The sequence below is a fragment of the Bos grunniens genome, chromosome 22 (genome assembly GCF_055505025.1).
Source record: "Bos grunniens cultivar Pamir isolate PY7600 chromosome 22, Bosgru_T2T1.0, whole genome shotgun sequence".
Classification (NCBI taxonomy): domain Eukaryota; kingdom Metazoa; phylum Chordata; class Mammalia; order Artiodactyla; family Bovidae; genus Bos; species Bos grunniens.
The window spans coordinates 32,575,217-32,598,978 of NC_141186.1; the positions used below are offsets into that span (position 1 = coordinate 32,575,217).

Below are 23,762 nucleotides of genomic sequence, written 5' to 3' on the forward strand. Positions count from 1 at the left end.
GAATCCCATGAACAGAGGAGCCTGGCAGGCTACAGTCCGCGGGGTTGCAAAGAGTTGGACATGGCAGAAGCGACTTAACATGAAGCAAGAGAGGGTCAGGGGAAGCATACTCTGCATTTCATCACAGTATAAATTAGTTTGCATGCTTTAGAGCAAATTGTAGTCTCTTAGAAAGTGTTTGTCCTCTCATAGTGATACAGAATTTCCTTGTATAGTTAAAATAAGTTTGTGTAGAGCATTGCTGGTTGAAATCCAAGTATCACAAAGACAGATTTTCATGTAGTCTCTCTGCCATGTACTATATAAAGTCTTAGGATTTACAAATAGCTGAGAATAGTTATTTCTTTTCACATCCATCATACTCTGGTTTCATACCATGGTTTCCCCACGTAGTATTTAGTGGAGTTCAGAAATCTTGTTTTATTCTTATCTGTAAACATTCTCAACTTCATTTAGATTAGCTTGAAAGAGATCACCAAGGCTTTAATTTTTTTTTTTTTTAACAAGGGATAAAGCTTAGGGCGGGAGAACAGAACCATGCACCATTTATTTTCCCTTTTTCGCCTTTTCTCTTTTGAATGTCTGAGGCCTGTAAGCTTATTTGGCTCTCTAAATCCATATTTATTAACTTAAATATAATTTAGCCAGAGTTGAATTGTTGCAGTGAGATTTCATAGCAACAAGCGACCATGAAACTGTCATTTGTCTCTTTTTGGGGAGGCACCAGAACTGATTACTTGGGAGACGATTTGTGCTCTTAATGTCATGGTGATTTGAGATTGCACCCTGAAGGTGAGGATGGGGTGACCTGAAGATTCATTTGTGTACAGGCTTTCTTAAGGGCCAGCCTAACTGAGAGGTAAATTGAAATGACTAGAGGAAGCCCCTCAAAGAGGGCGTTTGTCATGTGTTAGCTGGGCAGCACTCGCTGTCGGCGTTCTGTTAAACACGCCAACTCCCTTCTAGAGGTGCCACCAGGCAAATGGCTAAAAGGCAGTTCTGCATGCAAGCTTCCTACCATGGCCACCAAGGGGGCCAGATTATCCTGTCTGCTCCCTGTTCACCCAGGGGGGCAAGCCCAAGACCTCAACTTGGCCTGTGATACCCCTGTGCTCCTGTGCTCTGAGTTCTGAGCTAGAGGAGAGAACCATGAAAAGAGCAGTGGGGGCAGGACACAGACAAGGTAGTTGTATGACATGGAATACAACTCCAGGTGTTTGCTCCCTTATGGGTTCTCTTGTTTCCTGTTCATCTTCTAAGCCTGCTTACAAGGGCCATGTCTTTTTTCCTTCTTCTATCCTGAGAGGTCTTAACTGGCTCAGAGATCAATATCACCTCCCATGTGTCTTGAGAATATCCTGACTGATCCTGAAGCCAGTCCTTACTGCTGTTTTCCATGTCGTAGAGTACACTGTTGTTGCTGCTGTTGTTTAGTCACCAAGTTGTGTGTGCTCAGTCACTCAGTCGTGTCCAACTCTTTGCAACCCAATGGACTATAGCCCACCAGGCTCCTCTGTCCATGGCATTTCCCAGGCAAGAATCCTGGAAGGGGTTGCAGTTTCCTTCTTCAGGGGATCTTCCCAACCCAGGGATTGAACCCAGGGATGGAACCTGCGTCTCCTGCTTGGCAGGCAGATTCTTTACCACAGAGCCACCAGGGAAGCCCCATAGAGTACATACATGGTGCTAATGTTTGTGTGGTACCAGGGTAAATGTATATGACGCTGCTCAGAGCTTGAGGTGACAATCTGCAGGATCTTAGGCTGCCTTGAGGGCTGAGCAGACCAGTAGCTCAGGATACCCTTCCCCCTGTTACATCCACAAACAGGTTGTGAAGCTGTGGTCAAAGCTAATCATGATGACCTTATTCCTTTTGCTCATGATTGGTTTAGGGTAAGCATATGACCTAGGTGTGGCCAATGGCATGCAAGGCATTGATGCATTTCTTGAAAAGCTCTTTTTACTCCTAAAAAGAGACATAGAGAAAGAGATAGTCCTTCTTTTGGAGTAAGGATGTGGTACTTGGAAGAGTGACCACTATATGCAACCATGAGAAAATGTTAGTTTCAGGAGAACATGCTGAGTGGAAAAAATGGAAGGAATTTGGGACTTGGATGGCAGTGCTATTCTGTGGACCTCACCAACCTTGGAGCTACCCTCCCTTTAGATAGTAAGATAATCGATTCATAACGTTGAAGTTGTTTTTACTTAGATTTTGTTTGTTGTTGTTCTTCAGTTGCTAAGTCATTTCCGACTCTTTTCAACCCCGTAGACTGCAGCATGCCAGGCTCCCCTGTCCTTCACTATCTCCCAGAGTTTGCTCAAACTTACGTTCATTGAGTCGGTAATGCCATCCAACCATCTCATCCTCTGTCGCCCAGTCCTCCTCCTGCCCTCAATCTTTCCCAGCATCAGGGTCTCTTCCAATGAGTTGACTCTTCCAGTCAGGTGGCCAAAGTATTGGAGCTTTCATCATCAGTCCTTCCAATGAATATTCAGGGTTGGTTTCCTTTAGGACTGACTAGTTTGATCTCCTTGCTGTCCAAGGGAATGTCAGGAGTCTTCTCCAGCACCACAGTTTGAAAGGATCAGGTATTCAGTGTGCAGCCTTCTTTATGGTCCAACTCACATCTGTACATGACTGCTGGAAGAAAATAATTTTGTCTGGATGGACCTTTGTCGGCAAAGTAATGTCTCTGCTTTTTAATATGCTGTCTGAGTTTGTCATAGCTTTTCTTCCAAAGAGCAAGTGTCTTTTAATTTCATGGCTGTAGCCACCATCTGCAGTGATTTTGGAGCCCAAGAATATAAAGTCTGTCATTGTTTCCACTTTTTTCCCATCTATTTGCTATGAAATGATGAGACCAGATGCCATGATCTTAGTTTTTTAATGTTGAGCTGTAAGCCAGCTTTTTAACTCTCTTCTTTCACTGTCATCTAGAGGCTCTTTAGTTCCTCTTCACTTTGTTTGATACTTACTACAAAAAGGATTCTGATATAAGATCTGCTCAGGACTTGAGGGTCACAACTTGTAGAAGGTTGTCCAACCAAAAAGGTGCTCAAGAAAAGAAACTTCTGAGGAAAGAATGGAATAGCTGAAGTTGTACTGGTAAAAGGAAAATGTTTAAATTCAAAGTAAGTTAGATAAAAATAGAAGGAAGCTTTTTTTAAGTGCTTTACATTAGAAATCACAAAACTTTTTTCATTAATATGATAGTGGTCTTGACCAGAAATATTTGCCAGCATCTCAGCAAAACTTTAGAGAAAGGAAAGATTTTTGCAGTTGTAACAATTGCAGGAGGCAGAACTGCATATAGGTCAGAAACCTGGCCCTGGAGCCAAACTGTCTAGGTTTAGATCCTGCACCTGCTACTTCCTGCTCTATGACTTCATGTAAGTTACTTAACCTCTCTGGGCTTCATTTTTCTCATCATCTGTAAAATAAAGATAATACTAGTTCCTACCTCAAAGACGTTATTGTGTATATCTTTACAAAATATAGGAACAGCATTTGGTGTATATGTACCATGTAAGGGTTTGCTAGTATTAGTTAGCAGTTATCATCAGGTGGCACTAGTGGTTAAGAATCTGCCTTCCATCCCTGGGTCAGGAAGATTCCCTGGAGAAGGGAATGGCAACCCACTTGAGTACTCTTGCCTGAGATATCCCATGGACCGAGGAGCCTCGTGGGCTACAGTCCATAGGGTTACGAAGAGTTGGACACAACTGAGTGCTCGAGAACACACACACAGCATAAACGATCATCCAAATCTGCTGCTGCTGCTGCTGCTAAGTCGCTTCAGTCGTGTCTGACTCTGCGCGACCCCATAGACGGCAGCCTACCAGGCTCCTCCGTCCTTGGGATTCTCCAAGCAAGAACACTGGAGTAGGTTGCCATTTCCTTCTCCAATGCATGAACGTGAAAATTGAAAGTAAAGTCACTCAGTCGTGTCCGACTCTTAGCGACCCCATGGACTGCAGCCTACCAGGCTCCTCCGTCCATGGGATTTTCCAGACAAGAGTACTGGAGTGGGGTGCCCTTGCCTTCTCTGCATCCAAACCTATGCACACGTTAAAAAAAAAAAAAGTCACTTAAACACAGGTGCTTCTATGACTACACAGTCACTAAAGTGGCTAAAATAAGGTCTGTTATACTAAGTGTTGGCAAAGACCTCTCATACATTACTGATGGGAGTGTAAAATGGTGTGGCCCTTTTGGGAAATTGGGCTTCCCTGGTGGCTCAGACAGTAAAGAATCCGCCTGCAATGCAGGAGACCTGGGTTCGATCACTGGGTTTGGAAGATCCCCTGGAGGAGAGCATGGCAACCCACTCCAGTATTCTTGCCTCGAGAATCCCCATGGACAGAGGAGCCTGGTGGGCTATAGTCCATGGGTTCACAGATAGTCAGACACAACTGAGAGACTGACACTTAACACTTTGGGAAATGGACAGTTTCTTAAAAAATTAAACATGCATCCATCCCATGATCTGTTAGCGCCACTTCTAAGTATTTAATCAAGAGAAATAAAAATTTATATACATACTCATATACAAACACACAGACACACATACACACAAGACTTGTAAATGAATGTTCATAGCCTATTTCTTTATAATACCTCCAAACTAGAAATAGCTCAGGTTTCCATTAACAGAAGAGTAAATAAACTGTTGTATATGTATACAATAGAATACCTACTCAGCAATAAAAAATGAATTAACTGCAAATATATCCAACACCATTAATGAATTTCGAAAACATTTTGCTCAGTGAAGGAACACTCATCAAAGAATACATACGTTCTAATTCAATTCATATGATGTCCTAGAACAGGAATAGCTGATCTATGGTAATAGAAATCTATTCTAATCTATGGTAATAGAAATCTGAACAGTGGTTGCTTCTGAGAGATGGGGAAAGATTGGGCAGAGGCAACTGGGAGAATATTCTGCAAGTTCTTTATTTCGGTAGGGGTGCGGACAATATAGGTGCATACATTTGTCAAACTTGATCAAGTTGTAATACCTAGAGGATGTATATTTTGCTATTTATAGCTCTGTTTTAAAATGAAACAAAAAACAATAGCAGATGCTGCACAGGTCTTGGAAAGTAAATGTACAAGATGAGCATCTTTTCATCCTGGGTAGCAAGAAGAATATCAAAAACTATGAGTCATGTCTGAAGGATACAGTAGTTGACTTGAGGGATTGTCTCCCAGTGGCCAATACGGGACAGTTTGAACATCGACAAAGACAACAACTTAAATTTTATTATGGCACATATAATATATCTAAATACATATGTTTATGAATACTTAAATAAAAAACCAATTTGGCTACCATTAGAAGTGCCAACCTACTATTTTGAAAACTGGTAAATAAAGGTGAAGAATTGAGCATTTGCAATCTCTGCTTTATGAATTGTACCACTTAGTAACCCATTCATGGATGAGAGGAAATTTCTCACTTGAGAAATAGTCTAGCTCAAAGTAAAGGGTGATAGAATTGGAAAGTCATCATATTGAAACCCTTAGTCAATTAAATGATCTAACTATTGAGCTAACATCACAAGGAGAGGTAGCCCAAATGAGAAAACACAGATTGGTGACCAGTGAAACCATCCTGACAAAAAGAGACCTGATTAGTATCTGACCAAGCCTTCAGGCTCAACCAAAGTACAGGAAATACAGTGAACAAAAGACCATGTTAAAAGACACCAGAGAGATGTAATCAACAGAACTCAGATGGTGGGAGAACTGGCAGAATAAACAGCCCAGTTTCTTCAACAAATAAATTAGAATGAGAGCGAGACAGAGAAGAGGCAAAAAAGAGGGAAAGATGAATGGGAGAGAAACTTCTAGATTAACAGAGACCTAAGAGAAATAACAACAAAATGCATTTGTAATCAGTTTTGGATCTTGATTCAAACAAACTTGGAAAAAAAATGCCTTCAAAAATTAAGTGGAAATTTGAACACTAACTGGATATTTGATGATTATTAGTTAATATTGGGCATTTTGGGGTAATTAAAGTTTTATATTTTTTAAAAATGTCCTTAGCTTTTATATTGGAATATTTACAGATAAAATTTTTTGACCATCTTAGATTTGCTCCAGAGTAATACATAAAAAGGACAGAAAGTGGATGAGAATATTAATGAAACAAGATTAGCCATGTGTTAAAACTGTTAAAACTGGTTGATGGATACATGGAGGTTCATTATACCCATCTGTCACTTTTTGTAAGGACTTGAAATTTTCCACCATAAAAAGTTCTGTTTCAATTTCAAAGGAACACAAAGTGGGAGAAAAGGGGAAAACAAAACAAAAACCCAGAATCTGCAGAAATACAGGAAGGAAATCTAATAGCATGCCAGCATGCCTGAATGTTAACCCCTGGATGTGTTTCTCCTCGTCTGCAAGAGCCGAATGAGAAGGCTGTGTTTAAGACGGAGAGCTCTGGGTTTGAATCCTGTTCTCCTACACCCAGTTGTGAGGACTTCTCTTACCAGATCTTCTGAGCCTCTGTCTCAGCTGTAAAATGGAGATGAACAAGTACCCACTTCCTAGGGTCGCTGTCAGGATAAAAGAAGAATCTATGTAAAGCACGGGGCACAATACTTGGCACCAGTTGGCACTGAATAAATATGGCCTGTTGACTATGAGTTTACTGCATGGAACATTTAAACTCAGAAAATAAACCAATGAATATATGCACTTTTCAATGAATGCTGGAGCATTTTTGATGGCCTTTTTCTGTTTGTTTTTCCAAATACGGGAGTGAGATTAGATTTTACAGTGTCCATCACCTGAAAAACGGCAAGTGCCTTGTGGTAAAACCAAGTCACAAGTCATGGGGCTCTCATCTTGTGAAACAGATAGAAAAGGAATCCCCCATAAGGCTTGCCTTTCTCCCTTACTTTTTTTCACCTCTGTTTTTCTATTTTTGGTTAGGAAAGCAAGAGAAGCCGCCTAGAACAAGAAACTTCCCTCTTTTGCTGCCTGGAGGGGAATGTGAGTAATGGACTTTTCCATCAGGGTTGTTTTTCCTGGATATGGTGTGCCCCCTCCAACTGCTGGAACACGTGATCCTGAGGGAGACCTTAAATAAACTTCAAATGTTCCTTATCAGTCAGCAGTGCTGTCCCAGTTCTAGTAAATTATGAATTTGTTTTCTGCATTTGCTGCTCTTCCTTTTTGAACAGAAGTCCTATTCATTCACAGTATGAGTTGAGCAATTTCCACATGCCCCACAGAAGGCAGAAGTGGTCCTGAACTCAGCCCCCAAATATGCACATGGCTGGCTCTTTTTTTTTTCTTTTTCTTTTTCTTTTTTTGCTACAACTGGGGATTGAACCCAGGCCACAGAAGTGAATAGCAGCAGATCCTAACCACTAGACCACCAGGGAACTCCCTTGGCTGACTCTTTTTTTTTTTTTTTTTCTCATAAATGTTTTGTTTACTGGGGTGCGGAATGGGAAGAGCTAATACAAGAGGATATGAAGAGATGTCTACCTTCCTTCCCTTGTAGCCCAACCCCATTCAGCCAGACCCTAACATACTGCACTGAAAATAAATTTCATATGCAGTAAAACACAGTAAGTTAAAGATCAAGGCAGCTTAACTGGGCTGTTTTCAGGCTTCCTGTGTAGCTCAGTCGGTAAAGCATCTGCCTGCAATGCGGGAGATCTGGGTGCAATTCCTGGGTCGGGAATATCCCCTGGAGAAGGAAATGGCAACCCACTCCAGTGTTCTTGCCTGGAGAATCCCATGGACAGACGAGCCTGGCAGGCTGCAGTTTGTGGGATCTCAAGAGTCGGACATGACTTTAATGCTATCTCTTTCAGATGAAAGAACTGTTCATTTGACTTGAAAAGACACTTGTTCAAGAAAGTTTCTGCTTAAGTTTTTTCTTATATGCCTCAGGTGTTTTTTTGTGGAGGGTGGAAGAAGGGGTAGTCTTTGTTGCCCTGCAGGCTATTCTCCAGTTGTGGCAAGCGGGGGCTACTTACTAGTTGCAGTGCCTGGGCTTCTCATTGGGGTGGCCTCTCTTGTTGCAGAGCTCGGGCTCTAGAGCCTGCCAGCTTCCGTAGTTGTGGCACATGGGCTTAGTTGCTCTTAGGATTGTGGAATCTTCCCGGATCAGGGATCGAACACAGTGTCTCCTGCATTGGCAAGCAGATTCTTTGCCACTGAGCCACCAGAGAAGCCCCTCCCCTGGAGGGCTCCTTCTTCATCTTCAATCCCTCCATGACTCTTCATTGCATCCTCCTGCTTTAGTTTCTTCATAGGTCTTAACCCTCACCTGAAATTAACCATATTTATTATTTTTTAAATTTCTTGCCCCACTCTGGACATCTCCCCCATCATCACTGTGTCCTCACCACCTAGCCCAATACCCAGCAAAACTAATTACATAATTGGTAGGAGCCAGTGCATATGGAAAAATGTGAGCCCCAGTGTTCAAAATGTATTAAAAATTACAAGACCACAGAGCATTAAGCCAAGTGTAGTGCCCTTTTTTGCAGGTATTACAACCATTATATAAGCAAACCCTCTCCCCCAAAACAGTTATTGGAATGAATGCAGATCTAAGGAAAACTATCAGGAACCTAAGGAACACTGGTGTCCAGATTGATAAATGATGGAAAACAAGACCTAGCCTGTGTGTGAAGGGGATGCATGAACCCTCAACTGCAGGGTTGCCTGTGAGGTGAGAAATGAGATGGTCATGCGGCTCACGTTGAGAAACACTGAGTCTGGGCTGTAAATCCCCCGAGGGTCAGGACCGTAGTGTTTTCATCTTGGATTTCCTTGGCAGGGCTTCTGCACGTACATAGTGGTCCATGAATATTTGATAGGAACTGAATCAGTTCTCAAGGCAGAATTAGAGAAGGTTGGGGAGTTATGAAGGAAATATTCTTTTCTTTAATGCAAACCTCACCATATTCGGGAGGAGATGAGCCGGTCTGAAATTAAGTTTGTCCTTTTAGTTTATGATGAGTGGTTCAGAGCTGTGCTTGGCCGTCAGAGTTTTAGAAAACTGCAGCACTTTGCCTGTGGTGGGATTTTATGGTGTGTCTGACATTCGTTTGATGTATGATGTGTTCTGTGATGAAAGTGATGGTTTTGTGAAAGTGCAAAGCTTCTGGTAAGGATTCCTAAGACTGTATTTCTTTAAAAATCGGGTCTACACTTTGACATTTTTTCCCCTAAAATGATGGACCTATTTCCCTTGTCCCACTTCTAGAGATAGTGAAAGCCCCACAGAGTCACCAATACTCTTGTCCAAGCTCACCAGTTAGTGATCATCCAATTATGTCACAGTTTGCATTTTATAGGCATAATTCCACTTATGCCTGTATTTCATTTGGACTTACTCTGGGGGTATAATTTCATTTTCTTTTCTAAAATTTATTTCACTGCAATAGTTGATTTACAATGTAGTAGTTGTAGTTGATTTACAATGTTGTGTTAATTTCTGTGTGGTTTTTTTTTTTTTAATTTCATTTTCAGTGGGACTCAGCAGAGCTCCCTGAGCCTGCATTTGCATCCCACATTAAGCCCTGGCCCGGGGCTGACTGTCAGAGAGGAGCCACGTGGAAGAGCAGCGGTTTCAGGTTGGGTGTAGAGAGTTGCCACTCTTCCGGTGTGCACCTTTCTATGCAAATTCTAGAGGACAGGGTCCTGTCTAACGCACAGACCACAGAGCTCCTATCTGATACCAGTGCTGCAACAGCTATCCTTTCCCCAAGATGGAATCCCTGGTACCTCAGCCTCCCAGTGTCTTTGCACCTGGGGCCCCACCCAGCTCCCCAGTTCCGTGTTGATAATCACTCATCTTATAAACAGTATTGGTCAGCTGATGAAGGGTATTTGGTTCCAGTTGTCCTGTCTCTTGTGAACTACTGTATTAGATAGAACCTTTTTGTTTGCAAACCAATTAAAAAAAATTTTAACTCGCTTAAGTAGAAGTAGAAATTACAGTGATTCAGACAGTCTTTGGATTCTGTTTATCTCCAGCTCTTCTCTCTGGCCTGAAGTACTCTGGTACTCCAGGTCTCATCCTGGCAGCTTTTTAACTCCAGAACAAAGACAGACACGCTTCTTCCCTGTTCCCTTTAACTGGGAATATAGGAGACTGGTATTTTTATTGCGATTCCTGAATCTGGGCTTCCCTGGTGACTCAGTGGTAAAGAATCCATCTGCCAGTGTAAAAGATGTGGGTTCGATCACTGGATCAGGAAGATCCCTTGGAGAAGGAAATAGCAACCCACTCCTGTATTCTTGCCTGAGAAATCCTATGGACAGAGGAACCTGGCAGACTATAGTCCATGGGGTCGCAAAAAAGAGTTGGGCATGACTTAGCAACTAAACAACAATTCCTGAATCACATGTTTATTATCCTTTGATATAGGGACATGAGGTTTCACTCTAATCATTTGGATGGTGCCGTCATGGAAAAGCAGGGATCGTAATTAGAAAAGGTGAAACAGTTAAGATGGTTGAAAACAACACACTTAAGCTGTGATCGTATCCTGGTTTTAGTCTTCATGTGTGCTCCCACGGCCGTAACCTGACCTTGCCCCAACCCTGTATTTGGTCTGTCACCTTACCTGGTCCTTCAGGTCGGCTTTAGCCTCCTGGATTTAGCTCATTCTATTGTCTTGATTATGAAACTATTTATCAAAATTCTGATTGTCCTTCAACAGTGAAAAATTCTTTCCTTATCTTTGGAAATGTCACACTAGATCTCTCCGTAGACTTTCCAACTCAGGGAGAAAAGTCACCATTTATTGAGCTTTTGCTGCTATATGTCCCCAAATAGAAGGTTCCCCCAAATATAAAGTCACTCCCCATGTTCCCACTAAGAAGATTCAAGACAAGTGTTTTACCCAACTTGGTGTGTATGTACGAGTGCTCAGTCATGTCTGACTCTTTGTGACCCCATGGACTGTAGCCCATCAGGCTTCTCTGTCCATGGGATTCTCCAGGCAAGAATACTGGAGTGGGTTGCCATTTCCTTCTCCAGGGGATCTTCCCAACCCAGGGATCAAACTCATGTCTCCTGCACTGGCAAGCAAATTCTTTACTACTGAGCCACTTGGGAAGTGTCTTACCCTACTTGGAGATATAAAAATCTAGGAATGTAGATGAAATAGTCCAGTATCTTCTTCCAGTACTTAAGATTATTTGCCCTGTGGATTAAGAATTTGGGTGATTGCTATCTTGCACTTTCCCTCTTTATGAAGTAATTTTTTTCAGTCTCTCTACATGCATCTGTGTGCTGTGTTGGCCCCGAAATGTAAGCCCCTGACTGAATCATCCTTCTAGCTTACTCAAGCACAGCATCTTTGCTTCTGCCCAAGTCATTTGAGCTACAGAACTTTTTCTTTCTTTTTTTTTTATAATTGAAGTATAGTTGATTTACAGTATTGTGTTAGTTTCTGGTGTACAGCAAAGGTATTAAGTTACACATATATTTTTCATATTCTTTTCCATTATGATTTATTACAGGATATTGAATATAATTCTCTGCATTATACAATAGGACCTTGGGTTGTTTATCCATTCTGTATATAATAGTTTGCTTCTGATAATCCCAAACTCCTAACCCATCTTTTCCAATTCTCCCTCCTTGGCAACCACAAGACTGTTTCTGTTTCATAGATAAGCTCATATGTGTCGTATTTTAAGTTAGACATGTAAGTGATATCATATGATGCTTATCTCTATCTCTCTATGACTTATTTTGGTCAGTGTGATCATCTCTAGATCCACCCATGGAGCTGCAGATGGCATTATTCATTCTTTTGTATAGCTGAGTAATAGTCCATTTCATATAAGTATAACATCTTTATCCATTCATCCGTCGATGAACATTTAGGTTGTTTCCATGTCTTCAATTCTGTTGAGTTCAGTTCAGTTCAGTCACTCAGTCGTGTCTGAGTCTTTGCTACCCCGTGGACCGCAGCATGCCAGGCCTTCCTCTCCATCACCAACTCCCAGAGTTTACTCACTCATGTCCATTGAGTTGGTGATGCCATCCAGCCATCTCATCCTCTGTCGTCCCCTTCTCCTCCTGCCTTCAGTCTCTCCCAGCATCAGGGTCTTTTCCAATGAGTCAGTTCTTCGCAACAGGTGGCCAAAGTATTGGAGTTTCAGCTTCAGCATCAGTCCTTCCAATGAATATTCAGGACTGATTTCCTTTAGGATGGACTGGCTGGATCTCCTTGCAGTCCAGGGGACTCTCAAGAGTCTTCTCCAACATCACAGTTCAAAAGCATCAATTCTTCGGTTCTCAGCTTTCTTTATAGTCCAATGCTCACATCCATACTTGACTACTGGAAAAACCATAGCTTTGACTAGACAGACCTTTGTTGGCAAAGTAATGTCTCTGCTTTTTAATAACATGTCTAGGTTGGTCATAACTTTTCTTCCAAGGAGCAAGCTTCTTTTAATTTCATGGCTTCAGTCACCATCTGCAGTGATTTTGGAGCCCCAAAAAATAAAGTCTGTCACTGTTTCAACTGTTTCCCCATCTATTTGCCATGAAGTGATGGGACCAGATGCCATGATCTTAGTTTTCTGAATGTTGTTGGTTTTTTTTTTTCTAATTTTATTTTATTTTTAAACTTAACATAATTGTATTAGTTTTGCCAAATATCAAAATGAATCCGCCACAGGTATACATGTGTTCCCCATCCTGAACCCTTGAATGTTGAGTTTTAAGCTGACTTTTTCGTTCTCCTCTTTCACTTTCATCAAGAAGCACTTTAGTGCTTCCATGTCTTAGCTATTATAAATAGTACAGCACTTTTTCAGTCTCTGTGTATGTTACTTCACTGGGAGTATTATTGTGTGAGTTTTTTTTCCTCCTTTATGGGGTCGCACAGAGTCAGATACGACTGAAGCGACTTAGCAGCAGCAGCAGAGTTGTATATGCATGGTCTTCCAGCATAACCACCTACTGCATGGCCAAGTAGCGTTAAGTAACCTGGTTACTCTAGCATTCAGCCCTTCTGATTGTAAGGTCACATGCCTGTAATTATTATTGAATTGGCAGTAACTCCTGTGCTACCGATTTCACCAAATGATCTTTATAAGCATCCAAACTTGATATTGAATTAGGTTGTTTCAAGGTATTGTGTCTCCCCGCAACAGTACACTATAATTCAAAGGAATTGGAGTCTTTGAGTTGTGTCTCATTTCTGAGGGACAGGGATTTTGATAGGAGAGAGGGCACCTCTCCTTTTATTTAAATACATGGTGTATGTCTATCTGCCAGTCAGATTCCTTGTGTTTTGTATGTCCAATCTCATTTAATTCCTCCAACACCCTTAACGAGATAGGGCTTTTTATCCCCATTTTACTAAGAAGGAAACAGATTATCAGAGAGGTCAAATAACTTACCCAAGAACATTTGGCTACAAAATGCCAGGCTCGTCTGGCTCTAGAATACATGTTTTCTTAGTTACACCACACACTAGCACAAAAGTCCAGAAGATTCTTTTTTCAGATGGGAAAAACAGGGTACCACATCACAGCCTCTTACTTAGCCATTCTATAATTAAAAAGTGGGTTTTTTTTTTTGTTTTTTTTTTTTTACTGAATTTTATATATTTTTCTCTCTACTTGACTTTGAAGTATAATGGATTTTGATTATTCCCTGTCCATTGAGTTCATTAGTAATGATTTTGAAGTGCAAATGATGCAATAAATCCTTTTTCAAGACCAAGGTCTTTCTCCCAAGATTTTCTGTTTGTGACTAACATCACTGATGCCAATTCTAATGTTATCCCATGGAATTTGGAGTTTCCTTTTGAGTGTAAATGCGAATGGTGTAGAATGGCTGTGAATAGCACAGCTGAGTTCAGTGTTATTTCTGTTTGTGTTTATTAAATTCCCTGCCTGTTCAAAATGTGTACGGACTGAAGAGCCAAAACTGAAGTTTGGATTCCTAAATGTCCTAGCCAATCTCCGAATAATTATCCAATGCAGATGATGCATGACCAATAAACAACATTTCATCATGTGTTTACACGTGTTAGGAAGAAAGGCTTTAGGTGGCCAAAAAAAAATAGCAGAAGTTTTGGGTTGTTGGTTTTTTTTTTTCCTCCCATTGCTCTCCTGACTCATGTTGAAAGGCTTTTGTTTCTAATCAAAGCAACAAACGGTAAGGTCATTTCCTTGCGATTATATGGCAGCGGAAGGCGTCGGGGTTTTTAGGTCCCTACTTCCACCAGCTTGTATTTGGAGAAAACACACACACAAGTGCTTAATACATGTGTCCTTTGTCCTGCCCGTTCTCTCCAGTCCCTTTAAATGAGCCGAGATCATGGTTCAGAGGTAAGAATAATTTCTCTTCTAATCTTTTGATTGCGGACAGCGTAATGGTGCTTCTTGAGCTCTTTCTGGAGGGCAGATTTTAATATTTTACAGGGGAGAATTAACTTAAGTACTAATATTTCAGAACCCGACTTTCAGAAAAGGAAACTCCAAGAAATGTTTGTCTTCACTCTTTTCAAAGAGTTATTCCTTCCCCCAAAGACCTGGATCTGCTCCAGTGTGATAGCACTGTGAAAATCATCCTTAACATTCATCTTTTGGAGGGTTTTCCTGTCATTGTGTTGAATGTTATCTCTGCCCCTTAAAGGTCCTAAAAGGCTGATTTCTTGTTTTCAATTTCAGAACTTTGGTAATTGTTGAAGTGTATAATTCCACCTCACTGCTCCCCACAACCCCACCCCAAAACCATTCTCTTTTTTTCTTTTTTTTTAATTGTAAAGAGTTGAGCTGTTATACGGATGTGGAAAGGACAGAGCAAGGGCAGGAACGGTGTCAGTAAGCAGCATGGAAATGCTTTGAGATTTGCTGTTGTTAATCATCTCAGCACAGTGTGTTGGGAGCCATCTCTATTTCTGTGAGCATTTGGCAGGAGAGATCCTGTGGGGGACTAGAACTCATTAGTAGCTTTTCTAAAAGGACCTTTTATCATACATCCCTGTCTTGCCTTGAAACAGCAGCAGAAAAATGGAATTCCATCCCTCAGTCTAGTTTATGAAGATTTCATGCAATCAGAATTCAGCAGTTCAAGGTAGAGACCTCAGCAATGCCATTTTCGGGGATGGCTATCAATTAATTCATAAAACCTTTATGATTTGTCAAAGGAAGTCCTACATCCTAATTAAAGGGAAGCCTTTTTTTTTTTCTTCTTTCCTCCTGTGGATTGTGGCTATGGTAAGCTCATCAAATCTAATTCTGTGCATCCATTTTTTTTTTTTTCCCCCTCATGGGTAGAAGTTGAAAGGGAGGAGGGGAGGAAAATCTGGGTAGACTTTAGAAAACAAAGGAAATTGTCTCATCCAGGAGGCTGCAAAGCTCTTGGCTATAAGAGGAAGTCTGTGGAGGAAGTGGGTAGGATTGGGTAGAGAGACAAACGTCAAGGAAATAAATGTATCACAATAGCGGCTGGGATCCTATCCCCTTGTCATAATCCAGCACAGTAGTGTGGCCTTAGAAATCAATCAACTGTCTCTAAATCAGTCCTATCTAAAACTATTTAATGATCTGAAAGAGTAGAAAGGAATGTAACGTATCCAAAATGCAGTCCTATTGCCTGGATTCTATTATGGTGACATAGACTCATGTGAGATGATCCTGCTATTAAGAATCAGGACATAAAACCTGCCTAGAAGTAAGACCATCTTGTCATGCAGCCCTTTCGGGAATCAGGAACTACATCTCTTAGCAGAGAAACTAAAATATTCCCAGAAACACCAAATTCCACTCCAGGGCACATTCTCTGTGTTCCAGTGCACCGTTTATTTGGTCATTCATTTGGAGTACACAGAAAACTGTGTACTGATGACTATTGGAATGGAGGTTATTACGGTCGAGTACCCCACCCCCACCACACCCTCGCCATGGAGAGAGGGCTCAGTAACAATGGGAAGGGCGGGAGTTTGGGCGGTGGACAAATCCTAGTTGAGTAGGATTGTTAGATGTATTTACGCTGTGGACTATTTGAACTGGAAGAAAGTCAAACTTTCTAAAACTGGTACATTTTATCCAGTCCCCTCATGCTCTTACTGAGTAGTTGGAAATCCAGAGTAGTGGAGGAATGCTCCTAAGATCTCCTGTTGCATTAGGAGCAGGACACAGTCCCGGAGGCCCTCTCTCCAGAGCCCTGGTTTTATTCTGTGTCCACCACACTGCTGTTTCTAGGACCAGCTGGTTGCTTTGTCTGACTTCCAGTATCTCTGCATTTCATGCAGCGTGAGTTTCTTCTCATGCACTCATTTCTGTCCTGGAATAGAGAGGTGAGAGCTGCATCCCAAATGAGACTCTGCTTCTTATTATGGGCTGCTTCCAGCTGCTTCCAACTGCTGGCAGAAACCAATGAACAGGTACATGAAGGACCCCAAGAAAAGAAGCAGCAGTCTTGTCACTAGTCATAACAAGCTGCAGTACTAGATAAAAACGTACTAAAAGACTTTCTCTTTGCTTTGAAAATATTGTCCGAGCCTGAATATATTAGTTAGCTCTTAGTAGATGCGTGTCGCAAGATCATAATTCAAGAATGAGACACATTGTTTGTCCCTGATCTGGATTCCATGAAGCTCCAGTTGAGACTTCCTCTTGCTTAATGTTGGAAAACTATGAAAATTTTTAAATGAAAAACTTTTTCTAAACTGGAAAGATAAAGCTGAGTACAGGTAAAATATGCAGTAATACATGTTAGTGTAATCTGACAAGGCTAGTCAAACAGTGTATCATTCCAATAAAAGCAGCAAGAGCAAAGGATGATGTTGGGCTCATTCTCTGTTTATTTTAGATGCTTTCTTTTTTTCCCTTAAAACAAGCCTTTTTAGGTGGTGCTGTAAAGTATATGTTCACTTCTGCCCTGTCTTGGTTTATTTCCTCTTTTGGTTTTCTTCTGTCCTTGCAAGTTAGAGTGAACAAGTCAGCAGAGTTTATATTTGTTGTTTCAAGATTTTACTGTATCCCACCCTTTCTGTTAGACATGTTTTATATTCAGGTTTTGCAGTCAGGAATGAGATTAGTCCAGAAGCTGACCTTCCACAGCAGGAAATCTTTATCTAAAGAGCACTGTGAGAGAGAGTACTGGATTCCAGGTCTAGGACTGCCTCTGACTGCTGAGCTCTGAGGTCTTGGTGAGCTGACTTTTTCCCATCCAGTCCAGCCCTCCGAACCCACATTCATGGGTGAAGGCATTAGTGTAGTGCCAAGACCCCTTTTCAGCTTCGAAATTCTCTAACTTTAATCATATGAAATAACTACAGATTCTTTTTTTTTTGTATTTATTTATTTGGCTGTGTCGGGTCTTAGCTGCAACCTGAGGGATTTTCAGTCTTCATTATGGCATGCAGGATCTTTAGCGGCATTTAAACTCTTAGCTGTGTCATGTGGGACCTACTTCCCTAACCAGGGATCAAACCCTGGCTCCCTGCATTGGGAGTATGGAGTCTTAGCCACTGAATCACCAGGGAAGTCCCCTAGATTCCTTACAGACCAGTTGCATCTGTCTCTCCCTTTCTGCTGGCCATCATCTCCCTCTCCTCATTCCTCTCTTGCTCTCCTCTTCCTTTTTCTCTCCCTTCTTCCTTCCTTTCCACTGATATTTTCCTTTTCATAAAAAGAGATGCTGAGCATGGACTATAATGACTCAGAAGCCTGTTGAGCCAGGGGCAGTCCATGAGTAGGAGTGATGGGAGGACAGCAAAGTTGAAAATGGAGAAATTTCCCAGGCTGCAGACTGAAATCATAAGTGGAGGTGTTATCTAGGAAGAAATCTGGACCTTGTGGGTCATGGATACATTTCTTGTGTTGAAATTTGACACTGCTCCTTAGATTCCAAATTCCTTAGAAGTCAACACTTATTTTCTGGGGGTGTCCTGCACCAACAGCCTGCCAGACTCAGGTTTACAAAGGTGAATGAGATGCAGTGACTATATGAAGCCCCAACCAGTGGAGGGAGTGCAAATTGGAATTCTTCAGGGACTCTTGGTAAGTCTTCCAAGTTTGCCTTTTAGTTCATTTACTGCTCACTCCTGGGGAGTAGAAAAGCTGTTGATATAACATGGCTGTGAGTAGTAGAATTTAATTATGATTTTGAGGTCAAAAGATTCAACCAACAGCTGTTTTTAGGTAGAAATTGAAACATGTCAGTTACAGCAAACAGTGACACCCTAAAGCATTCAGGAGTCCACTGGTAAAGGTTCTGTTTTTGGTAGGGTGTATCCATATGAAACAGGAACAGGAAGTGGCAGGAGTCTTAGCACATGAATCCTGCATGGCCACTTATGAACTGAGTAACCTTTCTGGTGTCGTGACAGACATAATTACAGTTATCTTACTAGGTTGTTGAGAGGATTAGAGCTGGCCTTTGTCACTCAAGACATACATAGTAACTGGCAGTTGCTATTATTAGGTAATATTATTATACATCTATCCCAAGTACAGGGCTTCTCAGGTGGCACTAGTGGTAAAGAACCCACCTGCCAATGCAGGAGACGCCAGGGATGCAGGTTCAATCCCTGAGTTGGGAAGATCCCCTGGAGAAGGGCATGGCAACCCACTCCAGTATTATTGCCTGGGAAATACCATGGACAGAGGAGTCTGGGGGGCTACAGTCCATAGGGTCGCACAGAGCTGGACAGACTGAAGTGACTTAGCACACAGCATGCATCTCAAGTACAGCGAATAAAGACAAGGGTGCCATGAAGATATGGAAACATCACCAGAAGACTGAGTGTACAAACTAATGAATGGATAATTTTTTTCAGGGCCCTTAATGTTCATGATAGCATAAGTGTGAATCAGTTATTCATTATCCCACCTCTTGTCCTCATCAGAATATCCATCAGCCTTCTGTCCTCTTGGACACACGAGATCACTTGACCTTGCAGACATTTGTCTGGATTTCACTGGGCATAGCTTCACAAATAAGTAATGAATTACCATATGTCCATTGCAAACTTGCGTCTTGGGCCTGACTGAGGTCGAGTGTTCATCATTTTAAAAGACCTAGTTCTAAACCATTTTAAGGACATGAACCCAGATTTAAATCTGACAAAAGTTATAGAAACTCTTCCTGGAAAAGATTCTCACACACAGGTTTTGCTTATGCTTCGGAGGTTTGTTTGCAAACCCCTCTACCCACATTAATAGACTTGTAAGAAGTCCTGTATCCCAGCAGGGGAAATGGTATAAATGTATGTGTCTCTCAGAGAAATGGTGAGGAACAAGTTGGCCTCTATGTGTGATACCTGAGAAAAGAGTTTTTTTGGAGAACTCTTCAGCACTTAACCTTGTTCAAGCCCACTAGAAGTGTGTGATCCGGGAATTGTCGTGGACTCCATACAAGGTATTTAGAACCTAAGGGCAAGTCCTTCCACCTGCAGAGGAGGCTCTGCAGCTGTTTATACCACATCTCTGAGAGGAGTCGCACCTCTACCAATAACTGGAGTGTGGAGGAGGCAGGCACCCTCTTGGTATTTGGCCTTGTGTTAAGAGTAAGGTCACTCGAGTGGGACTTGTAAGTAATTGTTCTGTTCACCATTAGAGCAGTCACCTGGCTTTAGGGATTCATCTGAAAATCTGCAGAGATTACACAGTAAGCACTATATTTGAGTTGCAATGCTAGGAACTTGTTCGTAGTAACCATGCACATCCCTAAGTGCTCACCTGAAGTGCAAGCGCCCCTCTTTTTTAAAACAAGTACTGGGTTCCAACATACCACAGATCTTAATTTTACATTATCCTTTCTTCCTTCTTTTTAAAAGAAGCTACTCATCAACTAGTGGTGGCTTTTAAATATTTTATGTGAGACAAGAAGACTCTGTTGTGCTCTCAGTTTTTAAAAAATGAATAAGCAACTCCATTTTTTCATCCAACAGACATTTATTGAGCAGCTGCTTCTACACGGTGCCAGCTATAAGCTCAGGTCCAGTGATTAAGAAGACAGATAGGGTCCCTGGAGGTGGATATTATACAACAAAGTACATCATTCTTTAATTACAATTGTGAGAAATGCTACAAAAGAGAAGTATAGAGAGCTGAAAGAACACAACACACACTCATAGTAAGAGTTATGGAGCCCACGGCTATTCCAGACACCCTGTGTATCAGCTTATTCAAACCTCATAGCAAGGCACTAGTACTGTTTCCATTACTCAGATCAGGAAACAGAACACAGAGATGAGGTCGTTTGCCCACATGGTGCCCCTAGCAAAACATCGAAGCCAGGATTTGAACCCTGGGTGAGCTGACTTCAGAGTCTTTACTCATAACCACTACACAATGGCTTCTATGAGCAATGAATGTTAAATCTGTGTTTTTAAGAACAAATTGGTTTAGCCAGTCACTTTCCAAACCTTCTCATGCTTTGAGGTGTGAATGAGATCATACAGAGGGAGAACAGGAAGAGGACCAGAGTGGCTGGAGCCAGAGATTTAGGGGGAAAGGAGTACAAGACCAGGGAGGGTGGACAGGGAGCGAGCAGTGCAGGATTAGGTGGTCTGCAGGAGTGATGGGAGCTTTCTTCTGATTGAATCAGGTCAGCTCTGAAGCTAGACCCCCTTGGTCAAGGAGACGCTCGTGGGAACCTTCCACTCCTGTGAGATGAAACCATGGAGGGGAATTCTCCTGATCTGACTAGACTGTTTCAGATCTGTTTACCTTCTTGGGTATACAAAGCATCCTACTTGAGGATGTTTTGTCTGTGTCATCAGCCTGTCCCATTGATGTGTTTTCCAGACCTAGATGTTTTCTGCCTTTTCTGGGGCCTGCAGGACGTTTTTCTTAGTGGTCCATGTAGTCACACCACGCCTGTGGCAGGTTCAATAGTCACCATCATTCATCATGGCTAACACAGAATGGCAGGTGCTGTGTGGGGTTCTTTCCACCCGTTCTTGTGTTTTATCCTGAGCTCCATGAGGTAGATAGTGTTACTGTCCATATTTTTCAAATTTAAAAAAACTCATTTACAGGGGTTAAATGAATTGTCTAGGGTCCCACCAGCTAATTGTTGGAGTCAAGTCTTGCATCCAGGGTTGCCTAATGCTGAAGTCCGTGCTTAACCCTGAGTATCTCACTTCCTATTTTACAGATGCAAAAATTGTCCCAAGTTCATGACAGAACTGATTCTAAAACTAAAAAGTGAAAGTTGAGTCGCTCAGTTGTGTCCAACTCTTTGTGACCCCACGGACTATAGCCCACCACACTCCTCTGTCCATGGGATTTTCCAGACAAGAGTACTGGAGTGGGTTGCCATTTCCTTCTCCATCTAAAACTGATACTTTACACAAAGTTTCATTTTCTAGGCCGACATTACATTTCATAGGAAAAAGAAAGGGAACTGAATAGAGTTCACTGTGGACCTTCACCATGACCTGAAGTAGCCTTGTAAACGTGTTATAGATTTACCAGCCAACGGAGATATGTTACCAGCCCATCAGCTGAACTGGTAACAAAGGTAGAAATAGAGGGATCTAAAAAGAGTGGGGGATCTGTATCTGGATATTAACCGGTAACAGTTTGGAAGAGATAATTAAAACAGAATCGTTTTAGTATTTATTATAAGAAAGTGATAGTCACTGTGGAATTCCCAGATGACTCAGTGGTAAATAATCCATCTGTCAATGCAGGAGACTCAGGAGATGCAGGTTCAATCCCTGGGTCAGGAAGACCCCCTGGAGAAGGAAATGTCAACCCACTCCAGTATTCTTGCCTGGGAAATCCCATGGACATAGGAGCCTGGTGGACTATAGTCCAGGGGATCGCAGAATCAGACAGGACTTAGAGACTGAACAGCACCATGTGCCAAGCACTGCACTTTATGTTTATTCATTCATTTAATCCTCATGGTAAGCTGATAAACTTAGTCATATGTATATGTCCATTTTATAGGTGAGGACCAATGAAGCACTCTTCTCGTTCTTTCTGTCTTTCTTTGATTTTTGTCATCCACCTCCAGCCTCATCTCATAGTATTTGGCTGGTGGGTTCTTTACCACTGAGCCACCAGGGAAGCCCCTGTAGAAATTCCTTCGTTTTTATTAGTGAAAAGTGTGTTTGTAAGGTGTGTGCTCTGCTAAGCATTTTATGTATATTATCTTATGTAGTCTTTACAGCTCTTGGCAGGGGGTGCTATTGTTATTTCCTCTTTCAGACCAGGAAACCAAGGCTCAAAGTGAAGTCAAATACCTGTATAAGACCACACAGATGCTACCGAGGAGAGCTGGGGTTTAAACTCAAGTCTTACTCACTTCAGAGTCTATGGTCTTGAGCATCACACTTCTTAAATAATACACTATACTTTAAAAAGTAATAAGATGCTTCTTATGGCTTCCCAGGTGATGCTAGTGGTAAAGAAGCTGCCTGCCAATGCAGGAGACACAAGGGACTTAAGTTTGATCCCTGGTTTGTAAAGATCCCTGGAGAAGGACATGGCTACCCACTCTAGTATTCTTGCCTGGGGAAATCCCATGGACAGAGGAGCCTGGCAGGCTACAGTCTATAGCATCACAAAGAGTCAGACAGGACTGAAGCGACCTAACACACACATCCATGGGATGCTACAATGCAACTACTCAGAGAAGGTAAGTGGCTTGCCGGAAGTGTCCAGCTAGTTCGAGACAGAGCCAGGGTCAGGCATCACGCCCACTGGTCTTCCTCGGGGTTGCTCCCAGCCACTACCCTGCACTAGCCAAGTGGGCAGCTCCACCCTGCTTAACCCCTCTTACTAAAGCAAATGTGATTAGAAAAGTACTAGAAATTCTGGAAGGTAATGACTTCCCACTGAGTTTGCATAACCCAACATCCAGGCCACTCTTAGCAGAGACACCCATCCTTTTTTAAATGACCACACCCCCCTCCCTTCAGAAATGCCGCTCTAGGAGAGCGCATCTAAGAAACAGGGCTGAGGCAGGGCCACCAGGGGAAATACTTGGTTTGCCTTGGTTACAGCCCCAAATGTTGGGTGAGATTTCCTTTCACAAGACTCACCCGTTCTGCTGGGGGCAGAGCGGAACTGAGATTATTTCAGAGCAGGAATAGAAGCAGGGGGAAACTTGCCAACCAAGCAGAATGGCACAGGCTTGGTTCTGCTTGTGATGAAAACCCTGGAAGCGTCTTTCACCAAGGCTTTAAGGTCACGGCGGTCTGCTTTAGCAGGAGAAGAGTTCCAGTGGTTTGATTGATTCCAGAAGGGTTGCAGCAACACAGCTGGTTGGGACCTGGCAGTTAAGAGGCAAAGGAGTCCCTCACTTGCCAATGAGACCTTAACAGTAGAAACGGGCAGAAAACCCAGAAGTGGATCAGGAGCTGAAAATGAAGGGAAATTCATTCATTCCACACATACTTACTTTGCCCTACAGTGGTCTTGGTATTGGCTTAGGGGCTAGGAAAGCAGCAGTAAGTGAAGCTTACATTCCAGTACTGAAATAACAGGAAAAGCAAATGACACTGAGCATTTGATATGAGCATCCTAGTCCTGGGTCGAGAGAACCTCAGCAATGAGCTAGCCCACTGGGGATTTGTCAGATATAATAATAAAGTATAACTGGCACTGTTTATGTCCACCTCTTTTCACTAAGCTCTTCTTTATGTCAGTAGCTATTATTGGTCCCATTTTAGAGATGTAATAAATAAGTCCTAAGAAAGTTGAATCAGCTGAGCTTTGAACAGAGTTATGCCTGGACTGAAAACCTCTGTTCTTTCACCTTTGTCACGAGTCT

General features: G+C 42.1%; 1 protein-coding gene across 9 annotated transcripts in view; it reads left to right on the forward strand.

Annotated features, from left to right (window-relative positions):
* FRMD4B (FERM domain containing 4B) overlaps positions 1-23,762 on the forward strand; it is a 358,959-nt gene that overhangs the window by 186,483 nt on the left and 148,714 nt on the right. For 2 of the 9 annotated variants that reach the window (XM_086366866.1, XM_086366864.1), the window contains exon 2: positions 6,956-7,015. The exons of 5 other annotated variants lie outside the window; for them this stretch is intronic. In XM_086366866.1, the coding sequence (XP_086222992.1) occupies positions 6,956-7,015 (60 nt within the window). Of the gene's footprint in view, positions 1-6,955; positions 7,016-14,148; positions 14,351-23,762 lie in introns of those variants that run through there. 2 more of the 9 variants (XM_086366867.1, XM_086366870.1) reach the window with 1 other exon arrangement.